At 35.1% G+C, this 23,314-nt stretch overlaps 4 protein-coding genes and 1 pseudogene across 6 annotated transcripts; 4 read left to right on the forward strand and 1 right to left on the reverse strand.

Moving 5' to 3' along the window:
• Positions 1-9,598: 9,598 nt before the first annotated feature.
• LOC140809525 (monooxygenase 2-like) lies at positions 9,599-10,261 on the forward strand (annotated as a pseudogene).
• Positions 10,262-12,399: 2,138 nt separating this feature from the next.
• On the forward strand, positions 12,400-14,427 carry LOC140809524 (monooxygenase 2-like). Its single transcript, XM_073167179.1, has 6 exons — positions 12,400-12,592; positions 12,716-12,865; positions 12,941-13,009; positions 13,143-13,302; positions 13,406-13,631; positions 13,747-14,427. Exons 1-6 carry the CDS (start codon positions 12,519-12,521, stop codon positions 14,286-14,288), a joined length of 1,221 nt encoding a protein of 406 aa, XP_073023280.1. The 5' UTR covers positions 12,400-12,518; the 3' UTR covers positions 14,289-14,427.
• Positions 14,428-15,163: 736 nt separating this feature from the next.
• Positions 15,164-16,290, forward strand: LOC140809080 (probable 26S proteasome non-ATPase regulatory subunit 3). The gene is made up of 2 exons (XM_073166562.1): positions 15,164-15,269; positions 15,938-16,290. The coding sequence occupies exons 1-2, from the start codon at positions 15,164-15,166 to the stop codon at positions 16,288-16,290; spliced, it is 459 nt and encodes a 152-aa protein (XP_073022663.1).
• Positions 16,291-16,589: 299 nt separating this feature from the next.
• On the reverse strand, positions 16,590-18,610 carry LOC140810005 (uncharacterized). The gene is made up of 5 exons (XM_073167794.1): positions 18,470-18,610; positions 18,252-18,348; positions 17,466-17,544; positions 17,279-17,360; positions 16,590-16,981 (listed from the first exon to the last, which is right to left on the reverse strand). The coding sequence occupies exons 1-5, from the start codon at positions 18,500-18,502 to the stop codon at positions 16,841-16,843; spliced, it is 432 nt and encodes a 143-aa protein (XP_073023895.1). The 5' UTR covers positions 18,503-18,610; the 3' UTR covers positions 16,590-16,840.
• A 417-nt stretch (positions 18,611-19,027) lies between these two features.
• On the forward strand, positions 19,028-23,313 carry LOC140810003 (uncharacterized). Of its 3 annotated transcripts, none has more exons than XM_073167791.1 (6): positions 19,028-19,180; positions 19,327-19,481; positions 19,715-19,917; positions 20,068-20,308; positions 21,200-21,336; positions 21,423-21,823. In XM_073167791.1, the coding sequence occupies exons 2-6, from the start codon at positions 19,358-19,360 to the stop codon at positions 21,648-21,650; spliced, it is 933 nt and encodes a 310-aa protein (XP_073023892.1). In that variant the 5' UTR covers positions 19,028-19,180; positions 19,327-19,357; the 3' UTR covers positions 21,651-21,823. The 3 variants fall into 3 exon arrangements, with proteins under 3 accessions (XP_073023892.1, XP_073023893.1, XP_073023891.1); XM_073167792.1 differs by adding an exon at positions 22,382-23,313 and having other exon boundaries at positions 19,054-19,481; positions 21,423-21,651; XM_073167790.1 differs by having other exon boundaries at positions 19,055-19,481.
• Position 23,314: the final 1 nt, after the last annotated feature.

A 23,314-nucleotide genomic window follows, 5' to 3' on the forward strand; every position in this document is an offset into this window, starting at 1 on the left:
CGAGCAATGCCAGGAAGTGACTGGTAGATGCAATATTTGTGGACAGCCGGGACACTTTGCTAAAGTCTGTCCCCAGAAGCGTTCCCGAAGAACGTAAGGAACAGAGTTCACTTGAAAACACAGATCCAGAATTCACAACAGGTACTATTCGTTATGATTTTATTGCATATGTATTGATATATACTAATGCATTTGTTACGAATATCTTTGACTGAGTGGCATGGAGATATGTTGTATCTGTTGGGTTTGGTTGTGCTGTAGTATTGATTTCCTTACTGTTTGGGGGAAATATTGATATCAGAGATTTCTGTATATATTGTATACTACAGTAAGATGAGAAGGAAATAGAGATAGATTATGATGTACTTGTGTTTCCTGATTTGAACGCATTATTGATATGTATATGCCGAACAAGTACAGACATATTGTAGAATTTGTCCAGAAATGGTAAGAGTCAGACCAGAGATGACTGATCAGTGGAGATACCACGATAAGGACTCTAGATTTAGAATTCCTTTGATATTTGTATTGTATATGACTCGATTAATACAGAAAGGAGCATATTGCATCCCTATGTATTCAGTAGATCTACTGAAATCGAGCCTAGCATTGACAGATATGTCAATGATGTATGAGTTGACTGATGTTGTCAGATAAGATTTTAAATTTTCTTTACATCAGAAAGATAGATTTCAGAATTGAATTCAGATCAGAGACTGATTGTTGTTTTAGAATTCAGTACAGAATGATATTGAATGTACAGAATGATACAGAATGAATTGAAAGATCAATAGAAGGATATCGACCAGGAGTTACATCTGATTTAGTGTTTCTCTTTGGCATGTTTCAGTATATTCAAAGATGTTCTGTTGATTTCATGCTTATTATATCTATGAGATTTTGATATAATTACAGTATTTGATTGATTGAATAGAATATTTGAAGATTTATTGAATATTCTGAGAATTGTGATAATTGTATACAGAAATTGTTCAGATAAGAATCTTGCTTGAAACAGATTGTATTCAGAATATGTGTTATCTGAAGTTAGTATACAGATTGATTTTGATACAGTTGAGATTTCGATCAGTGATTGATAAGATACCGAGATCAGAAAGTTCAGAAATGTCAGAGATATATTTTGTCTGATTTGGCAGATTATGTTATACGACGGTTGCTTTATATCTGCTGAGTATTGTGATTGTTCTAAATCAGTATTTGAGACATCTTATATTGTTTTAGGGAGCATATTTTATTTGCAGATGAGATATAACAGTTGATCAGAATGACATGAAGACATGTTTGATTAATCAGAAGCAATCTTATTGCCAGAGATTACCGTTTTATGAGTTCAATGAACTCACTAGATCTATATAGGATATTGATATTTCGTTTCTGATTTGATATTACTGTGTTTTGAATCCGTATATGCTACAGATTATTGTGAACCAATGAAAGTATATACAGTTCCAACGGAATCAGAGTTGAATTCAAGAGTTACAGTAATTCAGAAATGTGATCAGAATGTTCAGAACTAGATTTCAGTAATCAGAGCCGAGTAACAGATATGTGATTTTGTGTTTTGTATGAGACTGATTATCTTGAAATGTCAAAATGTTTCAGAATTGTATAACAGAATTGATATTGAGAATCAGAGCCGAATACCAGGTAGGCATTTCTTCCTTAATTTCTTTTATTAACTGATTGGTTGGTACCGAATAGTTTGAATCAGATATCACAGATAGTGTCAGACATGCACAGTGATGGAGTCAGTTTTCATTCGGATAGCAGACAGTTTTGATATAAACAGGTTAAATCAGTTAGAACAGAATTTGTACGAAAATGTTGGCAGAAATCATACTGATAAATCTGAATCGCTAACAGAAAAAGACAGAAAGATTGAAATCAGAAGATTCTATGGCTTTAATAATGACATTACCGCCATTTTTCTTCAGATGGTAAGATGAGATGATTATGATTGACAGATTGCTCAATCTATATCTATTAGTTTGTACCAGATAACGTACAAACTGAACCAGATGACACAGATTGATGTCAGAGGAATTATCAGAATCAACAGAATGTTGAGATAGAATATATCAGATTGTGATTTTCTGGTTAATTTTGTACTTGTGATAGAGTATATCATGAGTCTCTTCTTAGATTGTGTCACAGACTGACAGACAGTCAGAGTATATTTTATCCAGATATTGGAAGACTTTGGTACAGCTTTAGTGCTGGATGTTAGCACTAATGGATATGACTTAGTATCACTATGTGACAATACCTATCAGCTTATCAGATTGGTAATGGGATAGTTGTAGTCAAGACAGTTTATAGTGAATACTACAGATTTCTATTTCTTTTGAAGAGAATTCAAAGGAAGATGAGGATAGTTCAGAATGAACAGATTCAAGAAACCAACGTCGGATGATGACGATTGGTCTTTGGAGCTAAAGACTGTATAAGTCCTTAATTGGGATAAACAGATTGGATAACAATTACTAGTATTGTTTTGCTATGGACGGTGATTGGTTTATACGGATGTTGTATAACCAACATGGCAAGATTGATTCAGTCAGAGTTAGTTTGAGAAGTATTATGATAGTATACTTCATGAATTCTCATTCCAGATTTGAAATCAGAGGTTGGTACAAGAAAGAGATTTCAGAAATGGGTTCATTGAGATGAGCTTTGATTTAAATTCTATATACATTTCTTCTGAAATATCTGAATGGATTGCTTGTGAGTTCGAGGACGAACTCAGATCTAAGAGGGGGAGAAATGTAATGACCGAAATTTAATCATTTTAATCAGACGTTGATTAATTGTCATGATTGAACTCAAACGAACCAATATGCCGAGACCGAGCGTCGTTGCATAATTAGCCAAGGATTTGGGCAGAACCTCCGGCGCTCGAGCGGTAGAAAACAACCGCCCGAGCGCCAATGTTTCGGTAATTCATCGTTCGGGCAGAAGGTTCGGCGCCCGGGCGGTAGATTTTGACCGCCCGAGCGCCAAGGGTGCGACTTGAAATTTCTGGACAGAAGATACCGCGAAGTCACGAAAAGTAAACACGTTTCTTCAACATGCAGATGGATATATATAAGTATATTACGTTGCAATCCTCAGAAAACGAGAAAGAAGAATCGAGAAAGGGTCGAGAAATTCCTCCAGAAAATCCTTACGCCTTTTGTGAGAAATCCGTCCGTCAGATTTTGAATCCGACTTCAGTACTGTGTTCCTATCAACACAGGCTACAACTGGACGTAAGTTTTGTTACGTTTAGACATGATTTGAAATTATGATATTGTCATAATTGAATAGGATTCATATATGATGTTCTTGTCATGTTAGACATCATAGAATCGAAGTCAGATCGAGAAACAGACTGCTTATGTAATTGTTATGAATTTCAGAAGATCTTGACTAAGATTTAGCACTAGACTTGTAGTGTTCTTGATTTAAGAATAGAAAGATGATTATTTCTATGAATTCCAGTATTATATTGGTGATGTTCAGATTGACGGGGTTATTCAGATTGTATTGTTATGCCGTCGAAACATCAGTTGATTTAGATTAATCAGATTCAGATATGATTCAGATTGTATTGTGATATCGATGACATGAATTGAATGGTATCTTGTTCAGATATTGATCAGATTATGTACTGAGTTGAGTATTGATCAGAACAGATTGTGTATTGAGTTATTCACTGACACAGCGTATTCGATATTGTCATTTCAGATTTGATATGGACAGAGTTGAATACCAGACTTCGTCTTCGTCAGACAGGGACGACAAAGGTATAATTCATGTGATATCTGGGAAGATACAACTCAAATCAGATCTAATTTGAGTTTCCCAATAAAATCACATACTTGATTATTGTTTGTCTGTTGATATCATTATGATTTGTTTATAGACTTTATATTCAAATCTTTTGGAAATGAGCATGCTTTGTTTACAGATTGTTATACATTGCATTTGAGATAGGAAAGTTTGACAGATAGTCAGACTTCTAGACGTTCGGTGTATCGTACATAGGAGCAGACACCCTCCGATTGTAGCACCACGATACAGCCATGGCCGAAGTCTAGGAATAAGACGTACAGTTACCACGATCGGTTGAGTAGGTAACAGCCATTGACGTCTTATTCATCACGGGATCCCTAGAGTATAGTTGAGTCGAGTCTAGACATGATTTGACTAGAACTGCATGTGTTTAGAGATGTGGTTTCATAGACTATGAAACCCAGATTTATTGCTTTCAGTATGATAGCATGGTTATATGATTTGAGTTGAATTGCATGTTTATCTGATTGAGCTGCATGCTTATTTTGAGTAGATTTCATAGAGTATGAAATCTATTACTTTTGAATATGTTCATGATAGCATGTCTTATGATTTAGATTAATTATATACATGCTTACCATGTTTTATACTGGGATTTATTCTCACCGGAGTTATCCGGCTGTTGTCTTGTTTTGTATGTGTGCATGACAACAGGTGGGCTGGATCAGGGTCAAGATGAGAAAGAGGCTGGACTAGATAGCGTGGTGATTCCGGACTTACTGTAGATTGGGTTTATTACTTGAACTTAGTAACCGAACCTTAGACTTAGATTGTACAGTATTGTACTTTTATACTGAAATGTATTTTATACTGAGTTGTATATTATTTAGATTCCATTACCTTCCGCATTTACATTTTAAAAAGAAAAATTTTTAGACCCTGTTTATCAGAACTGATAATTAAATCCCAACGACGATTAAGAAGATGATTAGCGTCCGGGTCCCCACATCGACATTGTCACACTATAACTTCATTGGAAATGAAGTGTTTCTTAGCATGATTATATGACCAACTGTATGTGGTGCTCGATCGAATACATATTGTACTCAATTCATGTGTACTGTGTGCTCGATTGGTATTCAATCATGTGTACTGTGTGCTCGATTGGTATTCAAAACAAATTTTCGTAAAGTTTTAATAAGTCATGTGATATATATTGACTTTAAAAATCCTATAAAATTCGAGATATATTAAAATTTGTAGTAGAATTTTGATAACTACATAAAATTCAATAACATACAAAAAAGAAAGTTTAAGTCACTTTAGTGTTTGGCGTACATCATATCATGTGATACTACTAAACAACGATAAATATTCGTCTACTTTACTTGTGAAGTATTGTATCTCATATGGATTCATCTATATTGAACTTGTTGTGTCAATACCATCCTGATTAGTTTGGAGGTTTGATGACCATGATTGTGTACATATATTATATTATATGACTAACTCTATGTGGTGCTCGATCGAATACATATTATACTCAATTCACGTGTATTGACGCGTCAAAAATATGGAGTCCAATTTCAGGTCCAAGTCAATTGGTTGACCACTATGATGTAGGCCGAGAACAACAGAGAAATCAGATGACTTGAAAGGGTTGATAATGTCATCACCAACAACAAAAGAACATGAATCAGCCTGAAATCTGTTTAGAAAATAATAAATCCGGCCACTAATCACAAAGTCTGTCATATCAATCCATTTAGCGAAAGGAATCCGACTCCTCTATTGCTCGTCTAGGATTGCCTTCAATTTTCCCATAACAGTTTTAAAATAAGGAGGGAAAATTCGTGAAAAATATTCCTTCACTCTCTCCTTCTTCTCATGATAACATTAACTGGTTTGTCTTCTACAATATTTTCTATATTAAAAACAAAAAACAAAGTTATACAAATAATTAGTATAAACACAACTACGGAAAAAAAGAACCTAAGTGTATATCTATATGCAACAAAAAAATTAGCTTTAGACCATTGTCTTTCATCTACAAATCTAGCCATGGTATTATTTTGTCACATCATATATACCATAAAAAATTTGGATCGTACATTCCAAATGTTGATTGTGCTACTAATAAAAATCGTTTTGATTTTGAATTCATTGAGTTTGCTTTTCTCCACTACAAAAGCCAGCCTAAAAAACTCTAATTTTTCTCGTACCACGGTCATTAGTAGCCGCTCCAAAAATTAAATAATAAATACTCACCCCCTTCTTAGCTCGGCCGGGGAAGGGGAGAGTGGCCAAGAATGGACGGCAGTGGTCCGCCGGCAAGCTCGTTTTGATCTTAGATTTAAGTGTACATAACACAAGAAATTTGGAATAATTGCCTCAAAATAAAACACTAAACCTAATTTCTGAATTTCAGCAAAGTTTCAGAAATTCATTCCCGTAAAACTAAACAATCTATTCAAAAGCAATACAAAGAACAAACCCAAGAAATTAGGGGAAATCGGTTGCCAATACCTTATAAAAAACAATAACAGTTTCAAAACCCAAAAAAAAAAAAATAAACAAATAACCAACCATAGAAATCAAGGAAAATGGGGTTCTCCTTCGTATCTTTCTTCGATTTCTTCTTATTTATAGTTGTTTGGCGTTTCTTCTCTGTTGTATCTTCTATCGATTTCTCCACTTTTTTCCCCTTTTCATGCGTCTCAGTCGAAAGATTCTTTCTTCTTTGTCTTATTCTTCTTTCACTTCGTTGAAATCGATTGTTGAGAAATGGGGAGATAAATAATAATAGAGATAATATTATAATAAATACATGGTTATTACTGGTTTTTAATTAAAAATAAGGGCAATTGAGTATTTTCATCTTCATTATGGAGTTAACAATTTGCTGATATTAAAAACTATAAATATTATTTAAATTTATTAATAATATAAACATTATTCATAATTAAAATATATAAAATAAAATATAATAATTAATATATATAAAATAAAAAAAATATTTCGAGAATATTTTTGTGTGTGTAAGATTTGAATTAAATATGTTTGAGATGAATGTTGTATTTGGTGAGGAAATCGCACTATTTTAATGTAAAATTTGTACCAAAATAGATTTTGTGGTTGGAGATTACCTTAGGAACCCGAGATTTTAACTAATAAATTCTTTAATGCATGTGTGTGTGTTCTGGAAAAGTTACTCAAAAATATCATAACATTTAAGCACGTGATAATCTATACTATATTATTAAGTATGAGAACAAGATAATAACTACTTAGAGACACCAATTTTTTTTCCCAATTTTACACTTAGTGATTGTTAGCGTTGGAATTGCTGGCCAGGTATCTTAATTTTCAGAAAATATATAACAATATAAAATGAATCACGGGTTCTACGAAAAATCGAAACTTTTTGCGATCTATAACACCTTTTGTGCATAATATATGTTTGATCAGTTCACAGGTTGGTTATCCGGAGTTGGTGTTGGAATCAGAAGAGTCCCTGAGAACGACCGGAATCTATCTTGGATTGTGGCCGAATGCTTGGAAGGCAATAGATGCACTTGGTGGCATTGGACAAATTCTTCGTGCAAAACACAGGCAGCTTACTGGGTATATATAGCCAAGTGTTAATTTTCCAAACTCGTTCAGATTGTTTGCCTTGTTGGTTTCTAAAGAATCGTGTGTTTCCTTTTGTACAGCATCATGACCAGATCTATAATTTCTGGGGATGTCACTGCAGACGTGCATATTAAACCCGCCGACTCACAATAATTAGTGCTATATGTGGCTTTTCCATCGATGGATTTCCACTACAACAAAAATGGTTTTCCGCAGCGCGCATATAAGCTTTCCGCAGCGCGCATTGCACGCTACAAAGTTACAAGCTGTTAAAAGTTCAAGATTATCCAGCGGCGTGCATTGTACGCTGTTAATACTATTATTAACGGCGTGCATATGGACGCTGTTAATACAACTTTCCGCAGCGTGCATGCGTACGCCGTTACTAGTCATAAAAAAACAAAATATTAGCGACGGTTTTGGATCAAACCGTCTCCTATCAGCGACGGTTTATAAATTAAACACCGTCGCTAAAATAGCGACGGAATTTTAAAAAAAAGACGGTTAAAACTTCGCGACGGTTATAAAAGCCGTCGCTAAATTTTGTGTAAATATAAAAAAAAATTAAATTATAATTTAATAAATTTTAACAAATAAAAATTAAAAAATTAACCAAAAATGGAAACAAAACCAGGTATCTAAATCGAAACTAAAATCATATAAGTATAGAAAAATTTTAAGTGTTGTTAAATAGTGTGGAGGAAATGAAACGGAGATCGGTTTAAATAGATAATATGCGTTTTGTTGCGACGGTAATTTATTAAACCGTTGCCGATTTATTTCTTTTAGCGACGGTTATCAGTTAACCGTCGCCGATCTACATCGGCGACGGTCGTAGATAACCCGTCGCTAAATGTGGCCTTAAATCGTGTAAGGCGGCGACGGTTATAGATCAACCGTCGCTAATTGTGACTTTAAATCGAAATTCGGACTCATTTTCGGCAGCGTGCTAATAATATGCATGCCGTGAATAATACTATTAACGGCGTGCGATTAATGTACGCCGTTAATATCTGAACACGAATTTTTTTTAAAAAAATGATTTAATTTTAACAGCACACATAAACTTGCACGTCGTTAATAATTTTATTAACGGCGTTCGTTTATTGTGAGCTGTCGTTTATATAATTTATTAACAGCGCACAAAATTGCAAGCTGCAAATATTACTATCCGCAGCGTGCGTTTAATGCACGCCGTCCATAGTAATATCCGCAGCGTGCTTTTAATGCACGCTGTTCATAGTATCAAGTTACTATCCGCAGTTTGCTTTATATGCACGCCGTCGATAGTACTATCCGCAGCGTGCTTTTAAAGCACGCCGTTAATAGTATCAAGTGTAACACTATTAACGGCGCACAGGTCGGTGCACACCGTGAAAAGTCGTATTCGCAGCGTGCTTTTAATGCACGCTGTTGATGACGTGCTGCGGAAAGTCATTTTTCTTGTAGTGTTCATATGATTATCTTTCAAGTGTAATCTAAGTTGTATGGATTTGTTCTATCTATGTAAAGATAATATGCAGGGGTGATTCGGGCTTGTACGTGGCAAATAGAAAGACGCTGCTAGAAACACTGGAAAATGAACTTCCTAGGGGAACAATCAAGTATTCCTCCAAAGTAGTTGACATTCAAGATTCTGATTTCCACAAGACTTTACATATAGCTGATAGTACATATAGCTGGTAGAACCATTCTAAAAGCCAAGGTAGGGATCCATGTTATTGTGTGTGTTTGGGGGATGACAAAAACGTTGTTACAATCTGAGAATGAAAGGAAACACTAAGCCGCGTTATGTTATTTGTGTACGTAGGTGTTGATTGGGTGTGTTGGAGTGAACTCAGTTGCGGCAGAATATCTAGGCCTAAGTAAAGCTTCTTCTGCAGGCCGATCAGCGGTTAGGAGCTTCGTAAAATTTAAGAACGGTCATGCATGGCTTGGAACCTAAGGCTATGCTATTCTTCGGAAAGGATGCCTGATTTGGTGTCATACCATGTGATGATCACATCATTTACGGGTTTTACTCCTTTCGTCCACCTCAAGGTCTAATATATATACTCATGTTCCCTCGAATGAAAATTTATGATTGAAATTATTTATAAATCTAAGAGATTTCTTTTGTTTCTTGATGGTTTTCTGAAATTTTATATTTTCCAAAAACAATATTGCAAACAAAGAAATAGTTGAAGATCGGATGAAGCTGAAACAGCATATCATCAGCACTCTTGGAAAAGTTCCTGATAAGATCAGAAGTGTGGTCAAAGAAACCGATGGAATGCACCCCCATAAGATTTAGACATCCTTGGAATATGTTGTGGGGAATCATCAACAAAGAAAATATTTGTGCCGCCGACTATGCTTTTCATCCTATGACACCTGATTTAGCCCAAGGGGGTAGTTCAGCACTTGAAGACAGTATCGTTTTGGTCTGGGTTCTAGCCGCTGCCTTGCGAGGAGATTGGCGAGAGAACGAGCAGAAAAGAATCCAAAGAGGGTTGGAAAATTATGCCAAGGAGAGGAGATGGAGAAGCATTGATCTTGTTTGGTCAGCATTAATGTTAGGTTCAATATAGATGAGAGATGGGGTTGTGATGAGCTTTATTAGAGACCGTGTATTGGCTAAGTTCCTGGGTGGCCTTTTCCTTAAGAAAGCTGCTTTTGATTGTGGCAAACTTAATTAGCGGCATCAGCTACAAATTTTGATATAAATGGTCTTTTCTACTTCCATGTGAACAACAAACATTCTCAGGAAATGTTGATTTCTTGTTTTGTGAAAAGAGGGAGAGGGGTTATTGTCAAAAGCTCGGCTGATTATTTACCATCGCAATATACAAACAATAAATCAATCACATACTTCAAAAATGTTTTATCACCTTAATGAATACTTCATTTAGAGTAGATTTAGTCAAATATTATATTTTTTATGTCAGCTTTCTTTAATAATAATGTGAAGAGATGTAACAAAGTTTTTTTTTCCCAACGAAACAAAGTTTGATGACTGCTTAATCAATTGTAGGGATGGTATCTAATGGTCAAATCAAATCAAATGTCCTTGCTGATGCCCACAAATTCAAATCAAAAAATAAATTGTCGGTATAGTACATGGTGGTAAAATCAAATCCCCTACTGGTCAAGACCCGTGAAATTCCAATCAAATAATCAATTGTCGGTACAGTACCTAGTGGGAAAATAAAATCTACCTACTGGTGGAGTGTAATTCAAGACCCGTCTGCGGTAGGGATATCACTCCCACGAGTTCCAATCAAACTCCATTTGAAAAGGAAGGAATGTCTTTTAAACAATTTCTAATTATAATTAGATTTTCTCAATTAATAAATACTATTTAAAATATCACATATCTCTAACATTATTTAATTTCCTTTAAATTTTGGTCAAGAAAATAATTAACTAATTTATTTAATCTGACGTCAGATTCTAAAACTTAATTTAGTGTTTATATCTGTAAGGTATATATTTTAGAATTTCATCTTATGTAATGAAACACAACTTTGTTAAGTTTATTGTAATTATTAGGAGTTAGTCTCATGTGAGACCGTCTCACGGGTCATAATCCGTGAGACGGGTCAACCCTACCCATATTCACAATAAAAAGTAATACTCTTAGCATAAAAAGTAATACTTTTTCATGGGTGACCCAAATAAGAGATCCGTCTCACAAATACGACCCGTGAGACCGTCTCACACAAGTTTTTGTCAATTATTAGACACCCTCCAAAGCGTCTCAAGACACTGCCAAAAACTCACCATGTTGTTCGAATGATGGAGAGTAAATGTCAGTATTGTTATATAAATCTCATCACTCGTTATTTTACCCAAAAAAAAAAATGTATTTAATTTTATGTTATGTCTCTAATCGATTTAAACACTTTAAATTGCTAAGCCCGTATAATTTTAAACTATTTAAAAATATAAATAAATCAAATTCGGGGTATAGAAATTAAACACTTAATTATATAAATTAACATTTAAATTTTGTGCGAAAAATTTAGATATTTTATATTAAAATATAAAAGTTGTTTGTATAATATTTTTTATATTACGGATGATATATGATAATTTTAAATTTTAAATGTATAGATAAAGATTAAAAAAATGTTTTATTATGATATCATAGATATGGATAAGATGCACATTTAATTAAATAGGTTTTATGATTTTTTTACTAAATAAAATGGAACTTTTTTGTAATTTGAGAAAAAATATTTTTAATTTATAAAAAAAAAATATCATAGATCAAAGTTAGTTACTCTAATTTTTTCAATTTTAATAATACGGTATAAATATATCTGTGAACGTGCACACACGGCACACCAAATAAAATAGGCACAACAGGCAATATTCCTAAAAGGAAAACAAAATGTCGCATGCATGATGCATCGTGCCAAAAAATAATTCAACATTCATCGTGGATCACCCATCCAACAGTACGTGGTAATTCACGAGCCACAAGAAACAAGCATGCAATGTGAGATAACAACTTAACAAGGTATAATTTTTAAAAAAAAAACTGATTTAATTATACCAATAAAAAAAATTTGTAGTCTCCCTCCTTTTACTAGAGTACTACTGAATTTCTCAAATTCAGATGGATGACGTAGATTTCCTAAATCAAACTTCGGTTACACGTACATATAAATTTTACGTAACTTTTTTTATGATATTATCTTACAAGTCAGTTTTGTAATATAAATCTCTTATCCGACTCAAAGCATAAAAAAATATTAATTTTTGTCTCATAAAATACCTTCTCTAAATTGGATGTGCATCATATATATATATATATATAATCATCCTACGTGTTGAAGATCTAATAATTTTCTTTTCGATGCAAATTAAAAGTAATTGGATAGGAGACCGTAGAACCAAAAAAAAAAAAAAAAAGAAGGCATGCTCTTTGCAATAGATAGTCTTAAGATTATAAAGAACATATATATATTCATAATAAAATAATATAATATAATGAATGGAAACATAATATAACGTAGACTCCTTCTCAAGCGTATATATATTCTGGAAGAGTGAGACTCAAACATGATCGAATTTAATTTGTGCACATAAATAATAACGAAGATATGGAAGCTGTGGAGGATGTAGTGATTGTTGGCGCTGGAATTGCTGGCCTAGCAACAGCCTTGGGCCTTCACAAGTATCTTAATTTTCAGCAAATATATGCTCTAGAACAATATAAAAAGAATCATGGTTTCTACAAAAAATCGAAACTTTTTGCAATCTATAACCCCTTTTCTGCATAATATATTTGATTTCACAGGTTGGGAATCCGGAGTTTGGTGTTGGAATCAGCCGACTCCTTGAGAACGACAGGATACTATCTTGGAATATGGCCTAATGCTTGGAAGGCAATAGATGCACTTGGTGGCGTTGGACAGATCCTTCGTGCGAAAAACATAAAGCTTACTGGGTATAGCCGAGTACTAATTTTCCACATTGTTTGCCTTGTTGGTTTCTCAAGAGTCGTTCATTTCTTTTTGTGCAGCATCATGACTTCATCTCTAATTTCTGGTGATATCACTGCAGACATACCTATTAATACCGCGGGCTTGAAGTAAGTATTATGGCTTACTAGTCTTTGCTTGTAGTGATGTATTTCAAATTATTATATTTAAAAAGTCATCAATCAGAGTGTAATCTTGACTGTTGCAATGATTTATTCTTTCTATATAACTGGTAATATGTAGGGGTGACTCGTACTTGGTAAATAGAAAGACGCTGCTAGAAACACTGGAAAATGAACTTCCTAAGGGAACAATCAAGTTTTCCTCCAAAGTGGTTCACATTGAAGATTCGGTTTACCACAAGTCTTTACATCTAGCTGATGGAACGATTCTAAAAGCCAAGGTAGGATCCATGTTATTTTGTGTGTTTGGGGATGACAAAAATGTTGTTACAATCTGAGAATAAAAGGAAACACTAAGCCGCCTTATGTTATTTGTGTATGTAGGTGTTGGTTGGGAGTGATGGAGTGAATTCTGTGGTGGCAAAATATCTAGGCCTAAGTAAAGCTTCTTATGCAGGCCGGTCAGCGGTTAGGAGCTTCGTAGAATTTAAGAACGGTCATGGATTTGAACCTAAGGTTATGATGTTCTTCGGAAAGGGTGTTAGATTTGGTGTCATACCATGTGATGAACACAAAGTTTACTGGTTTTACACCTTTCGTCCCCCTCAAGGTGTAATATACATACCACATGTTCTTTCAAATGAAAATTTATGCTTAAACGCAATTTATTTTGTTTCTGGATTGATGGTTTTCTGAAATTACAGTTTGCATAAACGATATTGCAGACAAAAAAATAGTTGAAGATCCAATTAAGCTGAAACAGCATATCCTCAGCACTCTTGGAAAAGTTCCTGATAAGATCAGAAATGTCTTCGAACAAACCGATGCAACAAATCTGGAACACTCCCCCATAAGATTTAGGCATCCTTGGAATCTGCTGTGGGGAAACATAAGCAAAGGAAATGTTTGCGTTGCTGGCGATGCGCTTCATCCAATGACACCTGATTTAGCCCAAGGGGGTTGTTCGGCACTTGAAGACAGTGTCGTTTTGGCCAGGGTTCTAGCCGCTGCCTTGCGAGAAGAATCACAAGAGAACGAGCAGCGAAAAATCCAAAAAGGTTTGGAAAATTATGCCAAGGAGAGGAGATGGAGAAGCATTGATCTTGTTTGGTCAGCATATATGTCAGGTTCAATACAGATGTGGGATGGGGTTGTGCTGAGTTTTATCAGAGACCATATATTAGCCAAGTTCTTGAGTGGCTTTTTCCTTAAGAAGCCTGCTTTTGATTGTGGCAACTTAGTTAGCAGCAGTAGCTACGAAAATTGATAGAAATGGTCTTCGTTACTTTGAAATGTAACCAATAAATTTTGTTGTGTTTGAAAATGGGCTTTGTACCAATTAATATTCAAAAAATAATTGTTGTTTGAATAAAAAGTTGAAATTGAATGAAAAATTGTATTATTTATAGGTAGAGTAGTTTTAAAATATTTATATTATTTATAGCAATTAATGAGGTTGTTTTTTTAAAAAAATATTACTTTTGACAAAAAAAAATTTAAATTTTATGACGAAGTGACATATCTATCACGTAACTTATGATGGATCGTGAAACTTCCTTTGTTTATTATATTATATAAATAATACTAGAATTTTTTTTGATATCTTCATAGAGACTGCACCATACCAAAATGATTTTTTTTTCGCTTTATGAAGTTCACACACTGGAAAATGAACTTCCTAGAGGAACAATCAAATGTAGCATCTATCGTAAAAATATCATAAATTCATCATAATAGTTTTAAAAATCATTTAACATGTTTTAAAAATTCGATACTTGTGTGATATTCAATGTTTCAAAGATACAACTAGTCGTGGGTTCACATCTCCATGTAATTCAAAATAACATTTATTCTTATTCGTGTCACTTCAATTAGCCCCCTCTTTTCATTAACATCTTGATCAATAATGTCTGAAACCCATTTCTGATTGCACCCATCGGATCATGGTAAGAGTGTTTAGTAAAATCGCATCATCATCCCCTAGGTATCCTTGATAGTGCCTGCAAGAATCTTAAGTTATGTTAGTATACAATACATTTCATTCAACTCATATATCCCGATCGAATCTGCAATCATTGATATATCGAGAGTTGCATATAAATTCGATAATGATGTGATGTATATTTGAATAATAATAGTGACATGGTATTTGCAACTGAGAAAACACTTTTCCAAATGCACATGTCTTACTCTGACCAGAGATTTCTTGCACTGTTAACTAATCAGACTACATATGATAGTTTCGCACGTAGGCAAACAGTTAATCCCCGAGTAGAATGAAGTTGCTCCTACGTATTTTGAAACTACACATAACTTTGTCACATGATGACCCTCAATGTAGTTAGTAAACGGAGCAAAGTGCATGCTGATACATAAAACTTCTACATTGTCCCGGGTCAAAGAACTAATGGTGTACAACCATAACCACAGAATATTCCACTTGATAAGTGAGAACCACTTGGACAGTCTGAAGGAGGGTTTTTTAGTGTATCATCATATGATCACTCATCTGTATGAATGGACATCTTCATGTCCTTACCAATGAAACATGACGTTTCCATCACAGATGCTAATCTCGAGCTCAAGCGACATTTATCCTTAATTTAGGCGGTTGATTCGACTAGGAACATATTTAGAATATATGGTACACTTCCTAATGCGTTTTATGATTATGTTGAGAAGCAAACCTCGTGGTACCTATTATATATTCAAAGATTTTATCCATGCAGTTTGTATTTGTATATAGATAAAATTAAATGTCATAATTGGATAAACTATAAAATATTGTTAATTTTTTTTTCTATTAGAGTTAATAAAGCTCAAATCACAAATTGACTCGTTGAACACTTACTCTTGCAACCTTCACTTCTGATCTAGCAAACAATTTAATTGTTCACCTATGTCACAATGTTATAGGGACTGGTTTACGCAACATTCGTATGTCGTACTCGAAGATCTCAACTGCCGATGTAGCTAAGAAGCTAAGATTGGAGTCTCCAAATCCTGTTGCTCATGTGGAAAGCATCGTATCTAAAGCAATTCGAGACGGTGCAATTGATGCTACAGTAGATCATGGAAATGGATTGATGGTATCAAAGGAGACCGGGGATATTTACTCTACAAACGAGCCGCAAATCGCATTTAACTCGAGAATTGCTTTCTGCCTCAATATGCACAGTGAAGCAGTTCGTGCCCTTCAATTTCCACCTAATTCTCACAAGGCAAAGGAAAGCGTGGAGAAGAGGAGAGAGGGGCAAAGAAACACGTAGCTGAGGAAGATGAGGATGAATTCTTACTATAACAAGGTTGAATAAGGTTCTCACTAAAAAATTTAAATGAGACCCAAATATCAAATTTTTGCAAGGATGTTTCATTTTCTAAGGAGATGGCTTTACATATCTTTCTGTAGCCTTTTCATTCATTATTTATTGCTCTGAGTTCCTGTTTAGGCTCAGATTTTTGTTATTTCTTTTACACCGTAGTCCTATATTTCTTTTATGATCTCAACAGCAAGATTTGTTTTTCCACGTTAAACTTCAGTATTTTCCCCAAAGTTAATACACATGGATGATATGCATGACTCGACTTACTTGAAGAAATATTAATTCAATACTCGAATAACAAACAACTTTAGTCAGTTGGCACACACGAGGCATCCAGTATGATATCCATTTTGATAGGATGGCAAGCTCGGTTAAACCAATATAAGATGTATTTATCCTGAAACTCAGATGTGATTCAAATGTAAGTGTACCAAATGGAACTGAGAGCGGAGAAATTAAAAAGGCTTCAAGGTAGGAGAAAACGAGCAGTGGCATTTCAACCAGCAGCACTTGTTCCGAATGATTTGACAATTGCGCTCACTCTTTCAGCAAATATTTTGGAAGTTATCTTTTTACCAGGGACGTGAAATGGATTTGAAACTGCATCAACATAAGCTGTATGGAACCTCCTGAAAAACTGCACCAATTTTCATGCCAAACACAAATTTGATGACATATCATGGATTCCGAACAATTGCGATAAAACAATTCCAATATAAAATTCTCAAATGAGTCAAAAGTTATTAGAGCTTCAATACAATAATGAGAACAAAGATGTCCCGGCAACAGAAAGATAGAGTTAATTGTCAAAATTTAAGAGAAAATTTGAGATTTTATTTATGATGTGTTTTCTAAGCTATATGCATGCTACCACAATTCGATTAAATGAAGAATATTTTTTGCAGATAATCTCTGGATTATATATAACACTTACATTTCTCACATCTGCATCACGTACATCAAGATCTGTTGTCACTAGAATAAACTTCACCTTTGTATTGGTCAGGTAGCCGTACCTGAGAGCATCAGATCATGAGCTACAAAGTACTTGCCAGGCAAGAAGAAATATACCCGCATCATGTTCACTCGCAATCAGAGAAAAGAAGGAACTTCATACTCACACTTTGTAGTTTTCGGTTGGATACAGCAAACCAAGAAATGTCTCATTTAGTGTTGGAGCAGCCTTTTTCGGATTGTTCACTGAGGTACAAAAAAAAACCGAAGTCGACAAAGAGAAGTATCCATTTCGACCATGATAAAAACACGTAAAAGGCCAAATGGACGATGAAAAAAGGTTAGGATTTCCTTTAAGCAAACATCCCGACAAAAGGATAATCTATTCCAAAAATGCATTTTTAACGGAATATTGATTGATGAGGTCTCGTATTATATTTTGGGTTCAGCTGCATTGATCTGAGATGGGTCAAAAATCCATTGCAATAACTATTTAATACCAAGTAGTTTTAGGCTGCATCATCTTCGTTTCAGCATTCTCATCTCAATTTGGCCACTGATACAAAATATGTTTCACATTTATTTAAAATAAAGTCTGGCACATGAAATTACCATTGCAACTTTTCTCTCAAGAAAAATGATAAATCCTAATTGTCTGACGCTAAGACACAAAGCAATTAGAGCAACTCAACCTTATTCACTACTTCAATCTTTACTCCACAGATTTGACATCTACTATAACGGCTCGTCGAATTTAATAGAAATTACCACGTGCAATACAATTTAGGGTTCCGAATGCAAATGTACTCAGATGTTCCTCTTAGTCATAGTCGCCACCGGTACACTGACAGGCAGCCGGAATAGGAAAACTACAGGTTTGGCCTATCTCTAAGCAGTAATAACGAGGTTTCACCTGAAAAAAAGAAGAAGCGAGATCTAGCAAAGAAATCCACCTCTTTCATCGACGACGTCAAGAGAACAATGAACAATGTGATGAAGCTTGAGCGCATCATCTGCCTCGGTAAAACTCTGTATATACAACGGATTGTTCTGACAAAAAAGAAAAGAAATCGAACAACAGTAACGAATTGAATCGATACTCATCAGCAGAGCCAAAGTCAAAGATCGATCGAATCAATAGAGAAGCGTAAAAAGAGGTATAGCGGGGTACCTGGTGGCCGACGACGGCGACGCAGACAATCATTTCTCCGATGAATTAGGTGATAACGCGAGCAGATGCTTCTTTTCTTCCTCCCCGTACTGAAAAGGCCAAGGTAATATATTTTCCTCGAAAAGAAAATTTAGATATTACAGTTTAACTGATCGGAAATTCGACTCCTCGGAAAATTTTTGTGGTCGCTCGTTATTTAATAAATAATTAAACTATATACCATATATATATATAGAAGAATAAAGTCATTGAATTTGCAAAGTTTGAGGTAACAAATATTTTATTTTAGATATTAAATATAGTTATAATTGAAATATGGTTTTTACGTTTTCCGATAATTGTTTCAAATCTATTTTTGTTGCCTTGAGGAGTTGGTGGCTACTATACTCGAATCCAAATTTCAAATTTAATCTCAATTGAAAAATACTCCCTTCCATCTTTAGCTTATCTATGATGATTGAATACTCCACGGAAGAAATTAGTTTAAATTTATTTCACAAAATTTTTTTTAATTTTTTTTTTATTTTTGGTTTTCATCAGCAATCAAATATGTGTCGAGCTCTTCATTATAAGAAAACAAATTGTTTCAAAATCTCAAAAAGAACACTCGTCTTTATCAAATTGTGCCTGGCCCGAAATCTACCGTCCGATTCCTCATCTTCCCTGAATCAGCAGGAGCTTCCTCCACCTTCTTCTCCTTCGAGACTCCAGGCATGCCCATTTTTTTCAGCGTTGATTTCACATCAACGTTGTTTCTAACAGCGACGTACAGCCCACTGATTGACGCTGCGGAAACTGAAATTTTAATTTTTCTTGTGCTAGGGTAATTTTTTCTATTATTATACTTCTTTTTCTAGGTATTTATTGGTTTTCCGGAGTTAGTAGACGATGGCGAAAGAAGGGAGGGTTCATCCAGGTTGCAGAAATGCATCAAACCCGTATCATGAATGTAGTGATTTTTGCTTCAAGATTATTGCTGAAGCGAAGAAAAAGATGATTAGCGGAGATGCAGGTATGCTTCTGAATACCTTAATAACTATTTCTTCAGATTATTTTTGCTGAGGTAAAGGGCTGATCAAAGGAATTCTATGAATTTTTTGGGTTTAATTTTACGATTATTTACTTGCAATATGCTGATGCTTGTTGAACATGTGATGTTGCTGTTAATTTGGTATGTTACACTACATGGCTGCCTAGATGTCGTGTATTGCAAGGTTGGTCATTCTTGTTCGTGTATCTTCCTAGGGTTACTAGCTGTTGATGACCACATACGGCCTTATGTGGACTCTAACCAGAATCAGGCAGTAGTCTCGGGTGATGAAAGAGATGTAGGTGAGGATCATTCTGATGGGGAGGCTGGTGGTGATGATGAAGATGATGCTGCAAATGGGTTGGCTGCTAATCTTACAGGGAGGCAGAAAAGGTTGTTTGAGTTGAGGTTGAAAATGGTGAGGATCAAATGTAAATTGTAAACAGTCTATTTTTCTTTATATAGACATTTTGGGATTGATGCAGATAAATACTATTCTTTCTTAAGTTCCTTGCCCTTTTAGTCTGTACCTTTCTGTGTCTAATATATCTTTCATTTTTCTTTATAGAATGAGGCAAGAAAAGCCAATCAGACTGCCATGGTCACAGAGAAGAAAAAATCTGAAGCTCCAACGGAGTCTAGAGGGATTTCCAAGCAAAAATGGTTGGACGAGAGGAAGAAGAAAATTGGAAAACTTCTAGACTCCAATGGCTTAGATATGAGTAAAGCATATATGCTGGATACACAAGATATGGCAGAGGCAAAGTATAAGAAATGGGAGAAGGACCCTGCTCCGGCTGGTTGGGAAGGTAAGTGGCCAGTCTTTTCTTTCTAAATGTAACCTCTATTTGCTGCACGGCAGCTTTTGACATGATTTTTTCTTACCCAGGCTGTTTCTTATATATGTTTTCGGGCTACGGTTAATTTGTTTATCAATAGCCATGCTGTTTGGAACCTGAATTTATCAGTTCATTTGAATCTTTAGCTAGTTTATGACATGTTTCCAATCATTGAAATGTCTAAAAACTCACCATACCTCCAGTTGAATTAAAAACATCATTTGAGTTTTCAATTAGCAGCAGTAATCGAGCACGACCCACTCTGCGCGCACTTTACACTGAAGAAGTTTTATTCACCAAAACCATGGCATCATCTATATGTTAGAAAAACTGCACTGTGACCGTGGAAAAAAAATTTGGTTTCAGCTTTGTTTTGGGTTGTTTAATTTCAGAAACTTCCAATATAGTGTTTTGATAACATTTGGAAATGATATGAGTTTATCTACAAGTGGCAAGCGCTCAATAAACTCTCTTTTTCATTTTTTCAGATATGAGAATCTATAAGCGCGCTATAAACTTTCTGTTTTTCATTTCTTCAGAGCTTTAGCACTTCTCCTGTTGTTTTCTGCGCTGCATCTTTGTGATGGTTTTAACAATTAAACAAAGTATGTCGGAAACATGCTCAGTAGGAGCTCGAAACTGTCACTTTCCATGGAAAACTAGGAAACGATTACTGTGTTACTGAATTTTAGAATAAATGTTGAACAGTGATGCTGGTGTACATCTGCTGTTAATTGATAAGTTTTCCCTTTTTATATTCACGAATTTGTGTTTTGCTGGTGTTTCTTTGGACAGTAAAGTTTATGGCATTTCCATTAACGTGTTGTTTCTTCATACAATTGACCTCATGATCATATACAGTTTTTAATCAAAAAACACTCTACAATGCATACAAGAAAAGGGCTAAGAATATTGACGTAGATCTTGACGAGTACAACAGAATGAAAGAAGCTGATTCAGAGTTCTATCGAGGGGCTTCAAGTCTACAATATGGAAAAGTAATCGTCAACTTATGTTTTGAGCTGAATCATGTTTACTTCTGTTACCTATCTGGAGAGATTCTCATTTTATTTTTATTTATAAGGCACCGAAGATCTCGGAGAAAAAGGTTGACAGAATGGTCAAGGAACTCAAGGACAGGGAAGAGAAGTCACGGTCCTTCAGCAGGAGGAGAAAGTTCCGGGAAGAAAAGGATATTGACTCAATTAATGACAGAAATGAGCACTTCAATAAAAAGATTGAACGTGCCTTTGGTAAATACACATTGGAGATCAAGAACAACCTTGAAAGAGGAACAGCTTTGCCAGATTAAGGTACTGCTATATCATTGAAGCATCCTACTCTACTTTATACCCTGGAAGCCTAAGTATCCTTTGAAAGCTGGATCATGCCCTTTTTTCTGCTCTTCATGTATAAGTAGACCTGGGTTGAGATGTACAATGACTCATGGTGCTTGATTTTATGAAAGCTCACTGGTTCTTATGACCACAATATAACAGAAAAAGATAATAGAAAAATACAGTATGCCACCAAAACTGGAAGCGATAGTTATATATTGATAATACGAACCAAAATTAAAAATGTTAGCTCATCTAGTCTCTCTCAGTAGAAAATGATGATTGAGGACCGACCCTCAAGGCCTCAACAAACTCTCCACTCCTATTATTCCGCTCCCTTCGCACTGGCAGCCCCCTTCTTCTATAATATGGTTGTGATAATGAGCCCGATTTCTTTAGATCCATGACAATACCACCATCTTGATTCATTCAGCCCGGTAGGTTTGAGCATTGTATGCTCATAGTTATTGTAAGTGCAATGATCGCTACGATGCATGGGTATGACAATACCAGACACGTACGAGTGCTTCTAGAAACCCATGCTCTGTCACATAGGATCAGTCGGGAAAAAAGAAAAGAAAAAAGCAGCGCAAACTAAGCTGGTTCTTCCCCTTATTTGATTCAAGTATTTAGTCTCCCATTTTTTCTTTTATTGAATGCTGCTAATTGATCACCCGAGCTTGTAGCGTTGTCATGATGGATGCAGGTTGGCGAGCATGTTCTGGAAAATAATGTGTATGGGACACCCCGATGACGATTTGTGATCCAAAATAAGAAGACTTTCGATTTTGAAAAATGAGTGGCCGGGCTATGTCCCGTTAAAACTGGATCAGTGTCTGTGCAAGGGCTTGACGACAAATTTTACCATTTTTAATTAAATCCGCCTATCAAGCCAACCACGCATCACGTCCCTCGTGCCAATCTTCCTTCCTTCACATAAGCATAATTATGCGACTAGTCCACATCTTTCCAGCCCGGAAATTTATCCATATTTGGTGAAATCCCATTCTTATAGTTAACTATCTTGGATAATTTGTTTTCTTTTAGTTATTCTTTATATGGTTTTATATATTTAAGCATTACCCGTATTTGCAACTAATGGTCTAGTAAAGTTTTGTAGGTCGATGCTTTAGTTCATTCGTGAAGTAGACAACATACCCGAAAAGTTGTTTTGGCCACGGAATTCGCTTGAATTGACACTTTTACTTCTAATGGTATTATTTCAATCAAGATAAAATTCTCTTAGCTATAATATATCTGCATCCCAAGCGAAGATGCATATTTCGTACGATACTAATTCTTGCCCGAAGAAAAAGGTATATTTTTCCGTTACCCAACTTCGAGGTTTTCAAACACCAGCTCAAGTAGAAGATACACAAGCTATCAAAACCAACACAAACCAAACAGAGAATGAATATAAAAAGAAAGTGATATATCCTTCTCGGGTAAAATTTATAATTCCTATATTTTGAGGTCCAAAGCTCTTATCTGACCGCCACACTGTGTCAGTGAAGTGAACTGAAGGGAAGGGAAGCGAAGCGTGGAAAAAGCCAAGAAAATTGAGATTGGGGGTTAGGTGTCTTTCCTGTGGATCTCTTTCGTACAAATAAATATTTTACGATACTTGTTAAAAAAAAAT

The sequence above is a fragment of the Primulina eburnea genome, chromosome 13 (genome assembly GCF_022965805.1).
Source record: "Primulina eburnea isolate SZY01 chromosome 13, ASM2296580v1, whole genome shotgun sequence".
Lineage (NCBI taxonomy): Eukaryota > Viridiplantae > Streptophyta > Magnoliopsida > Lamiales > Gesneriaceae > Primulina > Primulina eburnea.

Excerpts from the sequence above, each read along its gene's own strand:
- LOC140809524 (XM_073167179.1), top strand. The coding sequence starts at position 12,519 with ATGGAAGCTGTGGAGGATGTAGTGATTGTTGGCGCTGGAATTGCTGGC. Across the intron at positions 12,593-12,715 it reads ACAGCCTTGGGCCTTCACAA|GTTGGGAATCCGGAGTTTGG; the intron begins GTATCTTAATTT and ends TTGATTTCACAG. Across the intron at positions 13,303-13,405 it reads GAACGATTCTAAAAGCCAAG|GTGTTGGTTGGGAGTGATGG; the intron begins GTAGGATCCATG and ends TTGTGTATGTAG.
- LOC140809080 (XM_073166562.1), top strand. The coding sequence starts at position 15,164 with ATGGTATTTGCAACTGAGAAAACACTTTTCCAAATGCACATGTCTTAC. Across the intron at positions 15,270-15,937 it reads TACATATGATAGTTTCGCAC|GGACTGGTTTACGCAACATT; the intron begins GTAGGCAAACAG and ends ACAATGTTATAG.
- LOC140810005 (XM_073167794.1), bottom strand. The coding sequence starts at position 18,502 with ATGATTGTCTGCGTCGCCGTCGTCGGCCACCAG. Across the intron at positions 18,349-18,469 it reads TCGCCGTCGTCGGCCACCAG|AACAATCCGTTGTATATACA; the intron begins GTACCCCGCTAT and ends CTTTTTTGTCAG. Across the intron at positions 17,545-18,251 it reads TGACGTCGTCGATGAAAGAG|TGAACAATCCGAAAAAGGCT; the intron begins GTGGATTTCTTT and ends TTTGTACCTCAG.
- LOC140810003 (XM_073167791.1), top strand. The coding sequence starts at position 19,358 with ATGGCGAAAGAAGGGAGGGTTCATCCAGGTTGCAGAAATGCATCAAAC. Across the intron at positions 19,482-19,714 it reads GATGATTAGCGGAGATGCAG|GGTTACTAGCTGTTGATGAC; the intron begins GTATGCTTCTGA and ends GTATCTTCCTAG. Across the intron at positions 19,918-20,067 it reads TTGAGTTGAGGTTGAAAATG|AATGAGGCAAGAAAAGCCAA; the intron begins GTGAGGATCAAA and ends TTTTCTTTATAG.